The sequence below is a fragment of the Talpa europaea genome (assembly GCF_964194135.1).
Source record: "Talpa europaea genome assembly, chromosome: 5".
In the NCBI taxonomy this organism is placed as follows: Eukaryota; Metazoa; Chordata; class Mammalia; order Eulipotyphla; family Talpidae; genus Talpa; species Talpa europaea.
Window position 1 is genome coordinate 47842362 of NC_140071.1, and position 18992 is coordinate 47861353.

The following is an 18992-nucleotide window of genomic DNA, read 5'->3' on the forward strand; positions in this document are numbered from 1 at the left end:
CCTTCATGTTTCTACTACATGTCTTTCCTGGAGCATGAAGAAGGAAGCGTGTGCTGCTTCCTACTCTTCTGACTCCAGTCCCTCACCTAATGCTTGCTGTCCGGGAGAGGTTTCTTTTCAAGGTGAATCTTAACTGTCTTTGACTGCTTTCACATTAGTCTGTTTTAAGATTAGTGCATTAAAAACCTATCCACAAACTGTTGAGGCAACAAATAGTTTTCAGCAGGATTTGTTTTGGCAGGAAACATGACCTCCTTTGTCAAAAATATGTATAGCCTGGACCTATCAGGAAAGTAGCAGCTTATATTTTTAAAAATTCAAGTTTTCCAAATTCTGGCAATCTTAAATTTAAATAATGAAGCTCATTTGTACTAAATGATTAGAAGCTTACCTACTTTCTCAATGTTTTGTAACCCCTGTGGAAAATAAAGCCTGCTGAACAAGCAGAATTCAAAGCTTTACGGGGTTCTAACCCAAGAGTCTGGATTTCTGTGGGGTGGAGACAGCTAACCTGTTCTCAGTAATCACAGCTCCTTTCTCTTAATAATAGAACCATCCTCTTCACACTAGGGCTTTAACTGGGTCCATGGCTTTAGAGTTAGGGACCCTATTTCCCAGCCTCTCCTAAAGCTAGCTGTAGCCATTTGACTAAGTTTTGGCCAGTGAGGTGTAAGCAGAAGTGATTCCTATAACTTGAAACAAACGGCTTGCTTTAAACTTCTGTTTCCCCCTCCTGCTGCTCTGGATCTCTGGATAAACATGCAGGCCTGCTCACTTACCTTTGAATTGCTGAATTTGATAAGAATGAACTTCTCCCCTGTTTCCAGGCACAAGGCTTTAGATCTCTTGGTCACTAGCAAATACAATTATAAATATGTTATTTCTTTTCCTGATTAGCCTCCCCAGTACCACCTTCCACCCACTAAAGGATTTGGATTTATTAAGACAACTAAAAAGCCAAATGAATGTAATTAAGTAACATTTATTTTACATAAAACAATTTTCAAAGAATACATTTAAAAACCAACTAGATACTGATTTTATTGCATTACAAAAAATTGAGAGGCACAATTGCAGTATTCAAATAAATTGTGAGGAATGGAGGTGAGGGCCGTGATTGCTATCCACATTGTTCCTTAGTCACTTAAAGGCTCTGGGTACAAGAGTCTTTATCATGAGGCAGTAGTGCACTTCATTTAGTAGGAATAAATCACATAAAATATATACTTTTATACAGAAAATGTTACCATATTGTCACTTTCAGTTACTTATAAAAACTTCATTTTGAATTGCACAAAAGTTCTCTTTAAAATTGATAACTCTGAGAAGATAGGGCTTAGAACTAAGTATCTGTCTAAATAATTCATTACAAATAATTAAGTTTCCATTTCTCCATAGATAAAAATAATCTATGCAGAATTACATTATTCAAATGGGACATTTAAAATTTTTTCATAGGAAAATAGGTTTACACATTAGTCCCCTAGTCAGCTAAATTTATTTTCTCCCTACTTTAAACAGATCACAGAATGTCCAAAATTTTAAATCAGAGTACCTATACCACAGTATAACGTGGAAGTGTTTACGTTAATTCATTTTGTGTATCATTTTACTGTAGTATCAAATTATCCAAAAGGCACATGGGTACATTCTTCAAAAAAGTTTTGGTCTTAAAAAAAAAAAAATCACACGTTTATAAGCAGTGATTTCAATCATGTTTAAAAACAAAAATACTAAACAAATTCATTTCCCAATTTAGATGATACAGAATCCATGAAATTTCTCCAGGCACTTCACTTTCCATAGAATTTCTTGTTCAGCAGGTATATGAGAAGGTTTACATTCACTTTAACCTTATCAAACATTTTCATTACAGCTACACCTTCATATTGCATCTGAAGTAAATCCTGAAATTGTAAGGAACAGTATTAATCCTCAAATTTGGCATTTTTCGTATTTAAAAAACATTCTAAATGAATTAGTTGAAAAAATAAGACTCAATTGATCCAGTGACCAAGGTGGAGGTTCTGAAACTTTAGTGTACATTAGAATCATCCAATCAAAACACAAACTAGTTCAAGCATAGAGTTCTGGCCCCCAACCCTGGGAAATCTTGATTTTGTAGCTCTGTGGAGGGAGCCCAAGAATTAGCATTTTAACATGTTCCCAAGTGATGATGATATTGATGGTCTGGGTGGCCTATTTTTAGAAACATGGATCTAGATCATAGAAAAAAGAGTTTCAGAATTGATAAGAACTGTGTGAAAAGAACCACAGCATTAATATCAGATATATCACTATAATTTCAATTTTTAATTGACACATTAAAAACACAAGTATTCCAGCAAGATGGGGTCTATCCTTTAGAAACAGTACTATTTTCTAAAGTAGCATGAGGAAGATAATTCGCCAGGGATCAAAAAATATATTATCATTCCTACATTTTTCTCATTGTTTAAACATTTAGATTTTGGATATATTTTATAAAGTACATTTTTATTTCAGCGGTATGAACAGATATACTTTATAAAATAAAAACAGGGAGAAATGAGCATGCCAGTTACTGATAAAGCTGTGTGAAGTCTGAGAACCACTGAAGAAAATTACTTGTTTTGTTCTAAGCTAATTCTGTTCTTATATTGAGAATAAGCCCACATTATCAAGTCAGTATTGTTGTTTGGTTGCCACCACACTAGGGAAATCAATTCTCCTCCTAAAATCAATAGGTTGGTCAGACCAGTCACATGTGTGTGACTAAAGAGTAATATTTTATAGTAATACAGGGTAGTCGGCCTTTCTAAAAAGAAAATATTCCTGGATTACCTGCACGTAATACCCAGGTTTCATGTTCTTGTTTCCAGTCCTCAAAACTTGTTTCTTAATGATAGAGCCTATGTCTTCTGCAGAAGTTGGAAGTCATCTTTGAGGGAACTTTGGCTCTTGCCAGCTTCTTTGTTCACTTCCTCACTTACCTCTAGTTATACACAACTAAATCCCTCCCATTAGATATGCTTGGGGATGGAAAATCCACATGGGGCTGAAATTCTTTTATCAAGCATGCTTTTGCCTATTGTAGTGGAGATTCAATTTTCCTCTGAGAAATGCAACATCTGTTAAAGTCTCTCAGAAAAAAAGAATGACAATAGCTAAGCTTTGGAAACAACCCAAATGCCCAAAAATAGATGACTGGATCAAGAAGATGTGGTACATACACACCATGGAATATTACTCAGCATTCAAAAAAGATAAACACATGCAATTTGCAGCAACATGGATGGCCCTGGAAGGGATCATGCTCAGCGAAATAAGCCAGAACAAAAAACAAAAATACCGGATGGTCTCACTCATAGCAGGAATTTAGAAAACCTAAATAAGGGACCAGGAAAAAAATAGCTATAAGAAAGAAAAAATCAAAATCAACAAACAACTATGAACCAGAGACACTCTATGGGGGGGGGAGGGGAAAGGAGGGACTGGGGTCAAAATAAGGAGGTTGCAACTGTATGGGGAATATAAAGAATGAAACCAGGATGATTGAGAAGGAATGATGTATGTGGGGGAATTAGTAGAGCAGAGAAAATATGATTGCAATTGTCGTTGGAAGACCAGATTTTAGTACAGTTTCCACCATTTGCTATCACATGGTCCTGCGATATCACAAACTCTCTCTAAAGTTCTTTCCCTGTGTGCATGCTGGGAATAACACTGCCAGCCTCACAGGGGTGCTATTGGCCAAATGAGATCAAGGTCTCTGCAATCCCTTTGTTGGTCACCCTTGGCAGGATCAACTAGACTCCTGTGAGCATGGCAGTGGAGCAGAGGCATGAAGATTTGATTCCAGCTGCACTTTTGACAGGGAGCAATCTGGTCTGCTTTGTTCATCAGGGAAAGGAAAAGGGCCAGCCCTGCAGCCCTTGCTGAACCCGGGCCACTGTGCGTACAGACCATCCTGACATGTGTCACACCCTCTGTTATCTATAGATGTACAGCTATAGGATATCATCAAACCCCACCATTTCCTTTAGGACTGAAGAAGACCTGGGAACATGATGTTAGAAAGGATCTACTTTAGTTCTCTTAGAAACTTCCATCTGGCTCCCAGATCTTGACTCACATTAACAACTTGGTCATCACATTTCTCTTTGGCCACTCACACGATAATGTCGTGGTCTGAAAGTCCTCTGCATAAACACAAGTCTGACTTTATGTCTGACAGTCATTGTGTGCTTGGCCAGCTTCTTGGTTTCCAGAAGGGCCCTGCACTTGGTCTAATGTTTTATAGTCACTATCTTGATATTCTTAGTAATTTTAAACAAGGGGGCTCTATATTTTTGTTTTGCAATGACTCCTGAAAATTACATATCTAGTCCTAACATGGTAACGATTTTAAAAATCTGGGGCATATTTGCTACCTGTGTACAGCTAAGGAGTAATATTTCACCATCAATTGTATATAAATGAAGGGTAAACAACTAATCCTACTGCATACCAAATCCTTAACAAAGGAGCAAGTGAAACTTGGAACTTGAGCCAGTTCAAAGAATCTCATGAAATTCCTGAGCCTCTTTACACAGATATTTCTTGGTCACTTGTGATTCATCTGCTTTGTTCATATTGATTGCCTTGGGTGGTTTCCTTCTTGTCAACCACAAGATACACATCTGCTACTTGCAGAAGAATCACTAGAAGAAAATCATCTGCATGCCACAAGCACATTCTCTTCTCTTCCCATTTTCACCTAAGTGTTAAATAAGTAAAGCAACTCAAGACTGTTAAATGGATACATTAGTGACATTTAGAATAAGTCAGCAAAGGATACTGTTTACTTCAGCATGCTTTTCATAATTGCATACTATATTTAATTTTTCTCTCTCAATCAAATTGACTCCATTATCACAGTCCTTATCATACCTACAAAGTAGTTCCCATTTTTCTTTTTAGCTACAAGGAATGCCAGACAGTAAGAATGTGCTTTGGTAGCGGCTCCCAGGAGGGGGAGGTAGCTTCAAGGTTCCCAGCCAGGGCTGAGCAGGCAGCCAGGCCAGAATTTACAACATACCCAGTGACTTATCAAGGTGATTCATGGAGATACTTGAAGAATATCTGGAAACCATTTTATAAGTGGTTTGGGGCCCAGGTAAATAGGTGCTATTTCCATTTAAAAATCCTTATATGGTTGAGCCTGTGCTAAAGATTAAGAAGTTGGGAGCAGATGAACTTAAATATTTGGTTGCAACCTCCCTGCATTTTTTTTTTTCTGTTTTGGATACATAAGTCTGTTCAAGTATATTTGGCTAACTATAGTTTTAGGAGAAAGTAGCAATAATTCTTATTGCAAACACAATTTTTCTATTTACAGAAACCTGTTTCACACAATCTCTTTCATTCTTATGATCCCAAACACTTAACACATAGATATAAAAAACTGATGGGAGAACTATCCTGGGAAGGAGGCATGGGAGAGAAATGAGATCAGGAAAGGACCAATGTGGGCACACACAGCCCTTAGAAAGGCAACTTCAGAAAACTTTCTAACTTGTATGTGGTAGTTCTGAATACTTTCATGTTTTTTTTTTGCTAAGCTTCAAAATAGAAACAAGGCTTAGAGAACTGGACTACTATGGCTTAGCATCTGAAAGCGTTTTAAGTTCCAATAATTTGAAAAGTCATAGCTTCTAAAAAGGCAACATTTCAACGAAAATTGGAAAGCAAGGCATGCGTTGTTTGTCTGTCAATCTTCACTATGGTGGGGAAAGCACAAGCAGGGGACCCCTCAATGACCTACACCATGAAATTCAACACAATTTGCAGAGACCCCAAGCTTACCTGATACTACACTTGATCTTAGCCAAAAGGCCGAGTAGCTTACCTGAATATTGAGCTGTACTTTTTCCATCTCAACAGCCAGGAATTTTGATCTGACATCAAAGATGCCCACATCTTCAGTAGATATGATATCAAATGTAACATTTTTAAACCTAGTGAAGAAAGGGATATTCAAACACATGGAGCAGCAAATAAAAGCCTAAAGCAGAAGCTAATTAAGGAATCTTAATTACCATTCTTAGTGAATGATCTACTGGGGAAATCACCCCAAACCCTCCATCATCTTTCTTCTACTCTGTTCCCTAAAGCTAAGTCTGATAAAGCTGGTTGTGAGCATAGAAGTAGGTGCCTTATTAGAAAAAAAAACAAAAACAAACCAAGACTTTATATTCTTTAAGTGTAGAAAATAGAATTGGAAAGATCAGAGAGTCGCAGAACCCAAGAATTAAAACACTGATTTATGCTGTTTTCAGGCAGGGGGAGGTTTGATGGGCTGGTTATGGGAACACAAGCCATTTCACAAAGGCAGGTGGGATTTGGAGCTCACACAGTGAGCCTGGCTGCCCTGAGACAAAGGACAGGATGGTGCACAGAGCTCATGGTTCCCTTAAAACAGAATCACTGGCACCTGGTGGAGCTGTGGGGCCTTTGTTTTCTCCTCAACTCACGGCACCATTTTCGGGGGAGCTCAGACCCTGGCACTGTCTGTGTGGCTTTGAAAAGAGAAAGGTACTGTTTGCAGTTGTAAATGACTCTACCCATCAAGACCAACAGACAGCCTTTCATGCTCACAGCTGTGACTCAGTTCCTGGCAAATCCAAACGCACCAGACAAGCCATGGGAAACACACCTGATCAGCACATCACACAGCCACAGCAGCAGATGCTAAAGGCCTAGCGGTGAACCTAGACTTACAATAGAGGTATTTCCCCCTGTCATCTGTAACTGAGGGTAAGCCTTGACTGACCAAATGAAGCTCTCTCAAAGGCCACAGGGATTCGAAGAAATGGGTCAGATTTTGTGTGAGTGATTAGAAGGGGGTGTTTTTTGTGCAGGTTCCAGGTCACACTCACTGGTTTGTCTGCACGTCATCTATTCCTAGGAGGACACCCTTCTCATGCAACTTTGCTGCCGTGTACCTCACTGGCTTCGATCGTTTTGTGCCTTTGGGTTCTTCTTTTCCATCAAGTTTAATTGACCTCCGACAATTTCTGGCAAAAGGAGAACAAATCATGACAGCAAATTCAGCTGTGTGACAGTGCAATGACCTTGCCCTGGGGCACACCCCTGCTCAGCACTGGCCTCCACTGCACTGAGTGCGCAACTCTGCATTTTGTGATAGTAAGAGATTATGTTTCCCATGCAGTAAAACCTCACTCCCTAACTGTTTAAGGGAGTTAACAGTTAATAACTGTTAAGTTATGTTTAAAATTACTAACGTTTGAGTTGTAGGCCAATACTTTTTATTCTACTTGTACTCTCAATACTTCCTCAGCCATATTGAACTAGGTGGCTACATTTAACCATTTAGCCACTGCACAAGCAGCTTTGGGGAGTAACATGAACTGTATATCCCTATGTATTATTATACATTAATATCGCTATGTATTTATTTAACAAACACTAGTGGCTTGCACTGCTGAACTGCTTGCTAAGTGTTACTGCACATTATCAAAATCAACATTTCCATAGGGCTTTAAAATGAGTCAACTCTTTTCTCTCATTCAGTTCCATAAGAATACTTGCGAGGTAGGTACCCTAATCCCACTTTAAAGCTGAGAAAATTAAGGTTCAGGGAAGTTTGCTGGACTGGTTCCAGATGACACAATGTAAGAGAACTGAAATCCAAATCAAGTTCACCTGATTGCAGGGCTTGTAAAATGCTTCGAAGTAATTGCAATAAATATGTAAAGAAAAACCCTAAAACTCTTATTCTTACTGAAAATTAACTTTACCAACTTTACCAGGAATAGTCTGAATGTAATTTCTATGCTGAAAAGCAAGTGAATTAAAATTCAGAACTAGTGGGGTCCAAATAAATGAAGTTTAAATTTTTACTTCCATTCATCACCTCTTCTATGATTAATGCAATTGATTTTTTCATACAGCACCACTCTATTGTCACATTGATTACAAATTGTTAGAAATAATATACTACTTATTTAAATGGATAATTAAAATTTGATTAGTATTGACCTTAGTCTAGTGATAAGAATAATTACCAGCAAAGAAAATTCATTAAAAAAAGAGTCATATTGTATATAAGAACAATCTAAAATATGCATGCTAATGGGTAACGAGAACTGCCAATTTTGTCTTTTGTGTCAATAATGTTTTTTTAAAACTACTAAGCAATTAAAAATCATTAAGCTGCACTGCATGACTAGCAAATATGTGGTGTTATCTAACATTATCAAGTACATAAAACAATGTTTATTGTAAGTGTTCCAAAAACAAAAGCAGCTTTGATTTTTGTTTTATAATGTTTTAAAAAACACCTTTCACTAAGAAAGACGAAAGAGCGGAAGTGTTTTGTAAGTGTTAATGCTACTTGCTTATAACACAGCAGGGTAAGCTACTTTAATTCCAAAGTAAAGTTGATGTGGAATTTGAATTTCTAAATTCATTCATGACTTCCTAGTTCATAGTGGCAAATAATAAAATTGAGATTCTGGTTTCTTGGTCTGCTTAATAAAATAGTTTGCTTCAAACCTAACCCAGGGATTGTAGATGAATTGAAACCCCAGGCTAATCATAACATTATAGCTGTTGACTTTAACTTAAGTTCTTTTCAAGATGTCTAAACAACTTGACTTTAACGTACTTTCTTTTCAAGTTGTCTAAACAAGTCTTTATATAGGTGTCATAATAATTAACTTGGTCCTCGTAAAATGCTGATTTCTTGTTAAGTGCATGAAGGGTCTGCTGAAGCTTTGCCAATTCGGCTTTCCGAAGTTTACGGTGGATTCTTTGATTTCGAATATCCTAAAATCAAGAAAAAAAGGTTATCATATGAGATTCAATCAGCAGTTTGCTTTATGATGTTGCCAATTTGGGACAAAAAGAATATCTAATATGAAATCACTACTTATGACTATTGTAGCTCATCTCAGTCACCTTGTTTGAATCTCAACACTAAAGTGTTATGATACTTTACTTCAGAACTGGAAAGTGTCGCTATTTCACTTTAAGAGTTGCAAAGGTTTATATATTTTCTTGATGGCAAAGAAAAGAAAAAAAATTAGAATAATCATAAAATAACTTTAAGGAAAAATGGTGTTTAAAAAGGGGCATAAGGGAGACTTTAGCGGGAGAGAAGCAATTTCTTCAGAATATTTTGACCATTCCACTTCGAAGAACACTTGAAATTGAAAAGGCTTATATTTCATTATTGCAGTCATTTTAGAAATAAGTGACAATACACTTTTTAATCTGGTTAATATTTCTCAAGATTTGTATAAACAACTGGACTCTCAAGAATGACTGAGCAGATTCAGTGTACTGATTACTTGGATTTAAATAGAATTCCTGGAACATAATGTTGTTTAAGCTGCTTACATCTAAAAGAGTGATGCTATATTTAAACTTATAGACTTAAGATGTTTTCTGTAATTTTAACTGGCAAGTTATGGAAATATTTAAGAAAATGGAGCCAGTTTAATATTTTTCCTTTGTGAGCAATTAAAAACCATTCCCCTAGGGATCAGATTTCCCCTTTCTTAAGTAAAAGTTCATTCAACAGAATCTTTTGGTGGATGCCCTCATGATAGCTTTTTTCTGTTTTTAAGGCAAAAGCATCAATTTCTCTACCACATATTCCTGAACAGAGTATTTTCCACATCAAACCACAGAAAGAAATGTTACTTCCTTTGAGTCACTCAGGCTGGGAGAAATAAGCCTACTGTCAGAATTGACCATAACTTTACATAGAAGAGTGAAGCTGAGTGTATTTCCCTCCCAAAATGTAAAAACTTTTTCTGATTACTTAACTGCCCTTAACTTGCAGTCCCATTTTAATTTGCATATTTGGATTAAAAAATATATATCCTTCTACCCAAATATATACTTCTTTATCCTTGGCAAACAGATCTCGGCCATTTCCTGTGATATTTCCTTGCACTAATTTGAGATCCTTTTCTAACTTGAGGTCCTTTTGTCAGGAAGTTTTTCAACTGTAAAAAATAGGGATCATGCTCAGCGAAATAAGCCAGAAAGAAAAAGAAAAATACCGGATGGTCTCACTCATAGCAGGAATCTAGAAAACTTAAATAAGGGACCAGGAAAATGAATAACTATAAGAAAGTGAAAATCAAAATCAACAAAAAACTATGAAACAGAGACACTTTTTGGGGGGTGGGGGATGGGAGGGGAGGGACTGGGGTCAAAATGGGGGGGTTGCAATTGTATGGGGAATATAAAAATAAAATCTATTATTTAAAAAAAAAATAGGCGGTAAGAAAACAGAAATGAACCTTTAAGTTCAAACTGCATATTTAACTAGACAGTTTGGAGGTAAGACTTCAGGGACACAGAGTTACTACCATATCAGTGGTGGATCCCAAGAGCAATTGGGCTATATGACAACTAACAACTCAAGAAAGAATTGCCTGAAAGTATCATTTTTTTTTGAAAGTATCATTTTTAAAACTAGGAGGTATTAAAAGTATAGATGAAACTTGCCTATCACATTTTCTGAGCATTTATATCTGCTGTGTGCCTACTCTCCTAATGACTCGGGGGAGTTGTGCTTATTGTCTATTAAAAGTCATCAATGATTTGAAACCTTTTCAAGTCTGTAATATTGAGACGGGGGGGAACATGCCATATACAACTATGAATCCCTCATGTCACCTCACAGAGTGCCCAGTGTGTGACCAATGATTAGCAAATGTCTACTATGTGAAGAAGAAAGAATACTGTTTCCAAAAACCTTGGTGATGTTATTGAGAATGTCTTGGTATTTATTTTTGGATGACACAAGTCCAGTCTGTTCCAATGTCCGAAGATTCCTCTGGATTTTCCTCTTTTTCTGCTCCAGAGGCAGCTGTGCATCTGCAGCCATAGACTGGCTAGTCTTCATTTCCTCTGGAGTCCTGGAATCTATAATGGCACGGCTTACCATGTCTGTGGAGTGATTTATTTCCTAAAGAGGGAAGATCAAGATTGTTGATTTTTAAAAATCTCTTAATCTCACAGTTTCAGAAGCTGCAAAAGGCAAGTTCATGTCAAAATGAGAGAAGTCCTCAAGCTAAAATCAAAGACCAGAACCAGAGTACGTTCTTCATGGGTTTTGAAGTAGGTCTCTCAGAAGAAACTACTTCATCTTTGAGAAACATGGCAGTAGTGGCAGGTCTACTCTGGGCAAAATTCTAAATGGCTAGTTTACCGCAAGGTGACAAGGGGCCTCAGTAGTGGCCATATTATAATGGATAACTGATACTTGGTAATTCCCTGGACAAAAAGGTTTCAATTCTTGTGTGGCCTATTGAGGAAACTAAAACTAGATTATCCATTAAAACATGGCTCCGAGGATCCTACACATCTAGAACCCAACTTTACTAAACTCTCCCATATCAGCCACATTTATGGAGACTCATAAGCTGTGAAGGCAGCCAGAGATCTTTGTTCTGATGAGGGGATCATTCTTAAACTTCCAGCTCTGAAAATCCTGCAGGGTTTGAACCAAAATGGGGAAAAAATATTCTAGTATGCGATAATTCTTAAATAAATGATTACTTATTCAGTGAATAAAAATGATTTGGACAGCATTAAAAAAATTACAGTAATTAGGGAGAATGGCATTTGTCCCCATTTCACTGTATAAGGTAAGTAAGCCACCCCACCAGTTAAATCTAAGGGCACAGATGCTGCTGGAAACAGAACGGATAGGTCAACATTACAGACACAAGAACAATTTACTAAGTCAGCAGCAATAAATAACAGCAGTACAATAGCATCAGTGGCAGACACTATTACTTAATATGTAACAGCACTTAATATGTGCCAGGTATTACTACACATTTAAAGAATATGTTTAAACTCATTCCTATCTGCAGATTGGGCACTATTATTTTCATTTTACAGGAGAGGAAACGGAGGCACAGAAATATTTCTAGGTGCCTAGAGTCACACAGCTAGGAAGTACAAAGATATTTGGAGAAATATGAAACATTTGATAAGGATTGAAAGTCTCATGTTAAATTAGCAAACATTCTATCCATTGTTTAAAAAATGTTCACACATTAACCAACATCATTTGAAGTTTTACTGCATATATATATTGTTACAAACTGTGACTGATTTCTTGGCAACCATTTGAATTAAAAATGATTCAGGAAAATTATGTGTAGCTCTGCAAAGAAATAACGAATTAGATAATTTTGTTATCTTTTGTTTTGGGGAGTGGCAATTACTGGTACTAAAGCAGTTATCACTGATGTTCACTTAATTCAGAGCAAACTAAATAATGACATATTTTAAAAGATGTTGATAAACAGTCTAATACAAGATTGTTTTGAAACTATAGTTACTTATACCAGAATAATGGTGCACTGACCCATGGACTCAGATATTTTCTTCTGAAGAATCTGGAAAACATTTTTAAGTGTGAGACACTTCTCCATTTCTTCAGGTTAGCAAATACAAAACTATGAAAGGTATTCTTCCATATCCTGTCAACCAGAACTGTCTCTTAACTTACCTGCCTATCCACTGTGATACAGTTTATGATGAACATTCTGAGGGCTGAAAGACCCCAAACGACTTTCCTAGTCTGGGCTAAATTATACTTAGTATAAATATTGAACTGCTTGTTCTATTTCATTCCTACTGATACTCCCTATGGCTTTTATATATGGCTAAACTCAGTTTTCCAGGGTAAAAGATAAAACTCCATAGTTCCAAACCATGTCAGACATAGTTTTCTGAGATAACAGTAAACATTTGGCATGAAGATTAAGAAAATCAACTCAGATCCATAGTACTTGTTCTTTTACATTAAAAAAACCAATTACCTGTTGTTCAGTTGCTGGTGTCTCTAAGATTTCTGTCAGTGTGTTCCCTGGTTGGTTCCGGATTACATCAATTATCAGCTTTTTGGTCCTGACAAAATAAGAGAAAGAAGAAACACACCTTCAGAAGCAGTCTTGAGGGAGTATACACACATGTGCACAAATGAAGCTAAAGAGATAATCACTTAAAGTAAAACAGTCCTGCAGAATTTACCATGTCTGCTCTAAGGCTCCTGAAGGGTTGTGAATACTTGATAATAGAAGTCTGGGTTTTATACGCTTGATGTACTAGGATTATACTGTCAGTAACATGGACACAGTATGTCAGAAGTTTCCTTATCTAAATACTTTTTTTCTTTTTAGACTGAGATACATTTGATGAGCAGGAAGGACAAGTGTTGCTGATATGCCCACTACTGTAGAGGGTGCCAGAAGGGTATCTAATACTCCCTTTTCCTGACTTTAATAGCATTTAACCTTATGCTTAATACATCATAAGCCTTTAGGAGCCAGACCAACCATTATGCTTCCTGATCTGAGAAAGTTATGCAGTGGTTTGGAGGCCAGAGGGAGTAGAAGCCCTGTGTGGACTGCAGAGGCTTCAGCTGGGGGCCGACTCAGCAGCTACCAGGATAGGTGTTCAAGAAGCTCAGGTCTGGGGTCTCCCTGGTGGCGCAGAGGGTTGAGTGCAGCGCCGTGAAGCTGTCTGCAGCCTCTGCAGCACCAGTTCAATTCCCGGCCGGCCAGGGAGACACCCACATGGCCTGGCAGACCTCTCCTGTCTCGCCCGCTGCTCCCCTCAGCAGTGCTTTCAGTCCATCTGCCTATTCTGCTCCCCGCTCCCCGCTCTGTCTCTGGTGAATTCTCTCACCCTCCTGTGCCATACCCAGTTCTGGTATAAAGAAATATGTCTTTTAAAAAAAAAGAAGCTCAGGTCTGGTGGAGGAAGTAGCCAACAGGTATGGGTCTTTGTCTTCAGGTGATAGAGAACAGAACAGTTGCTCAGTAAAAAGTAAAGAGCTGGAAAACTCTGGAAATGCCACAAACATAATATTTTCATGTGTTCTTTATGGTAACCAGCCACGCCTTCCCAATTAAAGATTAGGTAATATAATTAGGCAAAACCCTTGACACAAAAGGCAAATAAATGCTCACATTTGCTCCTTTTTACTTAAGTGGGAACAGTATTATTGGCCATAGCCTGTCATCCAAAAGAGGGAAACCTAAACAGAAGATGCCTTAAACTATAAACAGGTCTGCATGATGTCTGAAGTTTCACTTTCATTGTACTTTTATTATTGTGATTAACCTCAGCCTTTCAAAGGCATGCCGTGATATCACCAGATGATGAATTTCTTCCCCAACTGCAGCAGGAAGTGCTCATGCAGGATGAGTTGGAAAAGGGCACAGCATTGTTCATGTTTTGAAGCGTAGGGGCAGTGGTTCCCACATGTCAGGGGGGACCTTCCAAGGTCGCTGCAGATCTCTTATTTTTGAAAATAGGATAAAATCCAACAAACCAGCTGGCAACAGATTTTCCCTCCTTTCCTATTTATTGAAAGCTGTAGAAGGATCATAGCTATTTCCTTTGGCCCCGTGACCCTTTCCTGCTGGGGATTTACAGGCTGTCTGGGAATGCACAGCTAGGACTCCACTGGGAGTCAAAGGTGGGCACACAGCTAATTATAGGCACGTGGGAGACGGCCCTGCTCCTGAGGCGGCAGCTCAGATTGCGTATCTTCCCCATACACAACTGCCTCTTCCCTTCATCATCATAAATGTATTTAACAGGAATGTGAAGTTTAAAGTAAAAGCTTTGGATGATTTCAAAAAATGTAAACACAGTGATTTTTCCTATTTGAAATAATATTCTAGGAACCACTCAGGACAGAACACTCCCAGCTTTATCTTCTTTCCAGCAGCTATATATGACCAAAACGACTGAATTTACTGATGCTCGCCCACCAAGGGCAAAGAACGTTTATTTATTCAGGAGCTGCTAGGAACAAACAGCCCATATAGCCTTCTCCTCTTGGAATTTTACTTTCTGTCAGGCCTATGGCATCTATTGCTGACTTATGTAAAAGTAACCATCTGGTTTCCTGTTAGGAAGCTGCCTGCCTCTCCCCACTTCGGCCTCATGGGTAAGGGCTTTGGGCCCAATGGATCTTGGGTGGAATCAGGGCCCCTGTTGCTCACTAGTTGTGTGGACTTGTGCAAATGAGATAAGTCCTGTTAGGTTTTTCTCTTTATTATTATGAGAATCTCTCAGAAGGTCACGAAGCTGTGCTGCCCAAGAGGTAGCCCCTGGCACAGGTGGCAGGTGAGTACCTGTGCCAGCTGAGATGTGCAATAAGGTTGATGCACACACTGGGTTGGACTCAGTATGGAAATGGGAGGTACAATAGCTCATTAACATTTTTTTATGCAGACTACATATTGATCTGATAACATTTTGGGTCTACTGGCTTAAGTATAATATATGATCAGACTTCATTTCAACTGAATCTTTTTAAGAAAAATTTAAAATCCAGAAAATTTAAAATCACTTGTGTGGCTCACATTTAATTTCTTTCAGTGAGGGCAGAATATTCCATTCTTAAATAGCAAGCTCATTCTTGGAGACCTGCCTTCCAGAGAGGTCACAGGGCTTCCGCGCCCAGGGGCCCCTTTGGGAAAGAGTCCACCTCTGATTCTACAAATGGGGTAACTAAGACCTAGTAAGAGTTTCAATTCTTGGACAAAAGTCACACTCAGGAGTCAAAACTGTGTTTCTGTCCCTTCTTCCAGCACCTTTCTTTTTTTCCAAGTGAAAATCCTCCACTTGTTTAAACCTCTTCACAACAGGATTTAGAGAGAGTTCATAGTTCTTACTGCTCAGCTTGCTAATGACCTTCCCATCCCAATGAAAATACAATGTTCTAGATATAGTCTGACCAGTCTTAAGTCACCAGTTAGTCATTGGTCCATGACTATTCAAACAATATGTAAAAGGTTGATCAACCCAAGGAGCCTGCCCTCCCTGAATGAGGAGGATTCTAGCCCTGAGAAATAATAATAATAATAATAAAAAGAAATACAAGAGGGAATTTACTCATCCTAGCTGTGCTCAAGCCTCATTGTCAATATGTGGACCCGCAGGGAACATGTAAATTGGGTTGGCCTTTTGGGTTTGCTCATTCCATTCACATGGCCCCTGAGATTACCCTCTGACCATTAACGGTGTTCCTGAGCCTCTTCCTCTGTCATATGCCCGACATTTTAATAATATGATTGCAAATTTTTAGCATCAGACCTTAAACATCATCTTAGCCATTTCAGTGCCTGTGCCAATTTGGACAAAAACAAGGAAATCTTTTCAGTTGATAATGGATGTTCAAACAGCATCATGTGATAGGAAAAAAATTCTCTAGAGATGACAATTCAAGCACTTAGGCAGCTAAGTTATGATTAAAACCCACAAATATTAACTTCTACTTAAACACATACTTTTGTAGGAAAATAGTCTTAATAAAGGCCACAAGAATCACACATTTTAAGCTGAATCATAAGTTATAATGAAAGATCTGCAATTGTTTGCTCTTTTAATACCATGCTTGGCAGTATTGACATACAGCAGTGGCCAAAACTGATGCTCCCTAGTGCATAAATATACAGAAAGGAAACAGACATGACATGTTTCTTCCTACTCAAATATGCGCTTCATATCTCTTCTATCAGTCATTCCTTCTTTTTAACCTGGGAACATGCCCAGTATCAGTTATGCAATAACTGATCTGCTAGCATTCTCCTTTATTCTCAGATTCCTGCAAATACAAAGAGCAATGACCTTGTCCTCAACAAGTTATAAAAACTTGTTGCATCAAAAGTGCAGATGCTGGAAGATGATCTGTATTTGAATCTCTGCTCCATTTCCCTGCTATACTACCCAGGAATTGTATGTGTGTGTGTGTGTGTGTGTGTGCATGCTTTGCACCTAGTTTCCTCATATGTAACATATACATAATTATCTCTACCTTTTGGAATTGCTGAGAGTGTTACATGACATCTCTATATACATGTTGCTATATATTTATTATTTATCTATTATAGGATAGTAGCTGGCACATGGTAACCACCACACAGATGTTTATTATTAATATTACCTCCATCCTCATCTAGTTAGTAAGAACTAGGACACTAGCATAGTATTAAAATTGCAAGCAGAAGGATTAACAATGCCCTAGATTTTGCTATTGGAGGGGTCTCTATGAGGATGAGTTACTCATCTCTGGGGCATTTTCAATTTTATAATTAATCAACAAAGAGGCATTTCTGAAAGTTAAAAACACAACCTATTTAAACAAAAAAGGAACATAAATTTTTTAAAGAGAAAAAAGTCAGGTATTTTCATGTTCTAATCTGCTGTGCTGTCTAAATGATTGCCCATTTCATGCAGTAACTTCTGAAAAGCATCTCTTATTTTAGTTAAGTGTGATTCTCTAATGAAGAGTCTCAAGAATGGTGGTGTATGAGTTGGGAATTTGGTTTATTACCTTTGAAAAAAGTCATTACCGTAAGAGTTTTCAAATCAATATTTCAAAGTGTGTTTTAATGGAACGCCAAATGAGGTAAGACTTAGGAATTTAAAATGTTAGTGACTATTTGCTTCTTATAATTTTAGACTTTAATTTCCAACCTCGAAGGTAAAGATTCAGACTAGATGGTTTTTAAGTTCCCCATCAATGACACATTTTGTAATTATCTCTTACTATCAGAGATTTTCAAATATATACTTAAAGAAAGTGCAATGAACTTGGAAGTAAGGTTTGTCTACATGATGGAGCAAATCCACTGAATCTTTTGGGTAACATTCAAATTCTGCTTTCAGGAAAGGCCACTTGGTCAGTCTGTATTTCAAGTTGTTATCCACATTGATCACTGGGCGACTTTAGTGAAGGGCTCTGACAACAGGAAGATCTCAAGGAATGCTCAGGAGAGGCTTCCTAGATTCCAGAGGTCTATGAAAGCAGCAAGTTATCAAGGCTATTAAAACATTGGGCCAATAGCCTTTTTTTTCCATACATGAAAAAGTTGATCACATGAAATTGCAAGAGACCTCAGGCAGTCAAAAGAATGATGAAAAAGAACAAGTAGGGAGGGGCGGAGCAACATGGCGGCGAGGAGACGCTGCGAGTAGGATCTCCCATTAAAAAAAAGTTAATAGGGAGGAAAAGCGGCAGGTCCCAGTGAGAACTGGGACACGGAAGATAAACGGACGACTCCAGCAAACTACCCGAAGAAGAAAGTGGCCATAAAAGAGGACTAGAAGGGAGGAAAGCGCAGAACCCTGCTCCCCTCCCCCACCCACAGAGTCGGCACTCTCCGACCGGCAGAGAGGAGGAAAACAACAAACCAAAATGGCCAACAAGAACAAACTACGCAGCAAGCAGGACTGGGAGTGGAAAGGAACTATTGCAGCCACCACACCTGGTCGCGCTTGAAAAGCAAACAGGGATCGGGATTGCGGTTGCCCAGGTCCCCGCGCCTGCGACCTAGGCTTGCGGGGAGACGCGCGGAGGCCCTCACTGGGGTGAAAGTCCCTCACTGAGTAAGCAGGAACCAGGCGTCCAGGCACGGGAGCGGGTGCAAAAGGTGCCATTCCCGCGCCACTGAACTGGGCTACAGCACGCGTCCTGGAACTGAGGGCTTTGGAACTGAGACCCAGGGCATGAAGTTCGGGGTGTGGGTTCTCCACGACGGTGGGGCACAAGGCAGACACAGCACCCCAAAGCCGTTGAGGTTTACCCTACCATTCCCGCTCTGTTCCCTGTCCCACTGGGTGGGGGGGAGGGGCGAAAAACAGCCCCCCAAGGACAATAGGAGAGCTCTCTGGCGCCACCTAGTGACCAGAAAAAAAAGTAACTAACACCCCATAGAACAGGGAAATTTCTTAAGACTGCTTGAAAAGGGCAGAAGGCTCCTGGAGGAGACAGTGGCCAGCCGGGAAGTTAGCCCACGCCAGGCCCCTTCCGACCAGCAGTCTGAGCCCACAGAGGGAACAGGCACCCACGGCCGGGGCAGACCGGGTGCGCAGAAGAGTGTGCCTGAGTCCTGCATTGCCACTTTAGAACAGGGACATTTCTTCAGTAAAGACTTCCTGAAACCAGCAGAAAG

At 38.9% G+C, this 18992-nt stretch overlaps 1 protein-coding gene across 1 annotated transcript in view; it reads right to left on the bottom strand.

Annotated features, from left to right (window-relative positions):
- Positions 1 to 1793: 1793 nt before the first annotated feature.
- Positions 1794 to 18992, bottom strand: part of IQGAP2 (IQ motif containing GTPase activating protein 2) — a gene marked incomplete at its 3' end in the record, with an annotated part of 261119 nt that continues 243920 nt past the window's right edge. The window contains exons 31-36 of the mRNA XM_084234138.1: positions 12840 to 12927; positions 10757 to 10969; positions 8651 to 8811; positions 6900 to 7037; positions 5870 to 5978; positions 1794 to 1907 (exon numbers count right to left, since the gene is read on the bottom strand). Of these exons, the coding sequence (XP_084090264.1) occupies positions 1794 to 1907; positions 5870 to 5978; positions 6900 to 7037; positions 8651 to 8811; positions 10757 to 10969; positions 12840 to 12927 (823 nt within the window). The remainder of the gene's footprint in view (positions 1908 to 5869; positions 5979 to 6899; positions 7038 to 8650; positions 8812 to 10756; positions 10970 to 12839; positions 12928 to 18992) is intronic.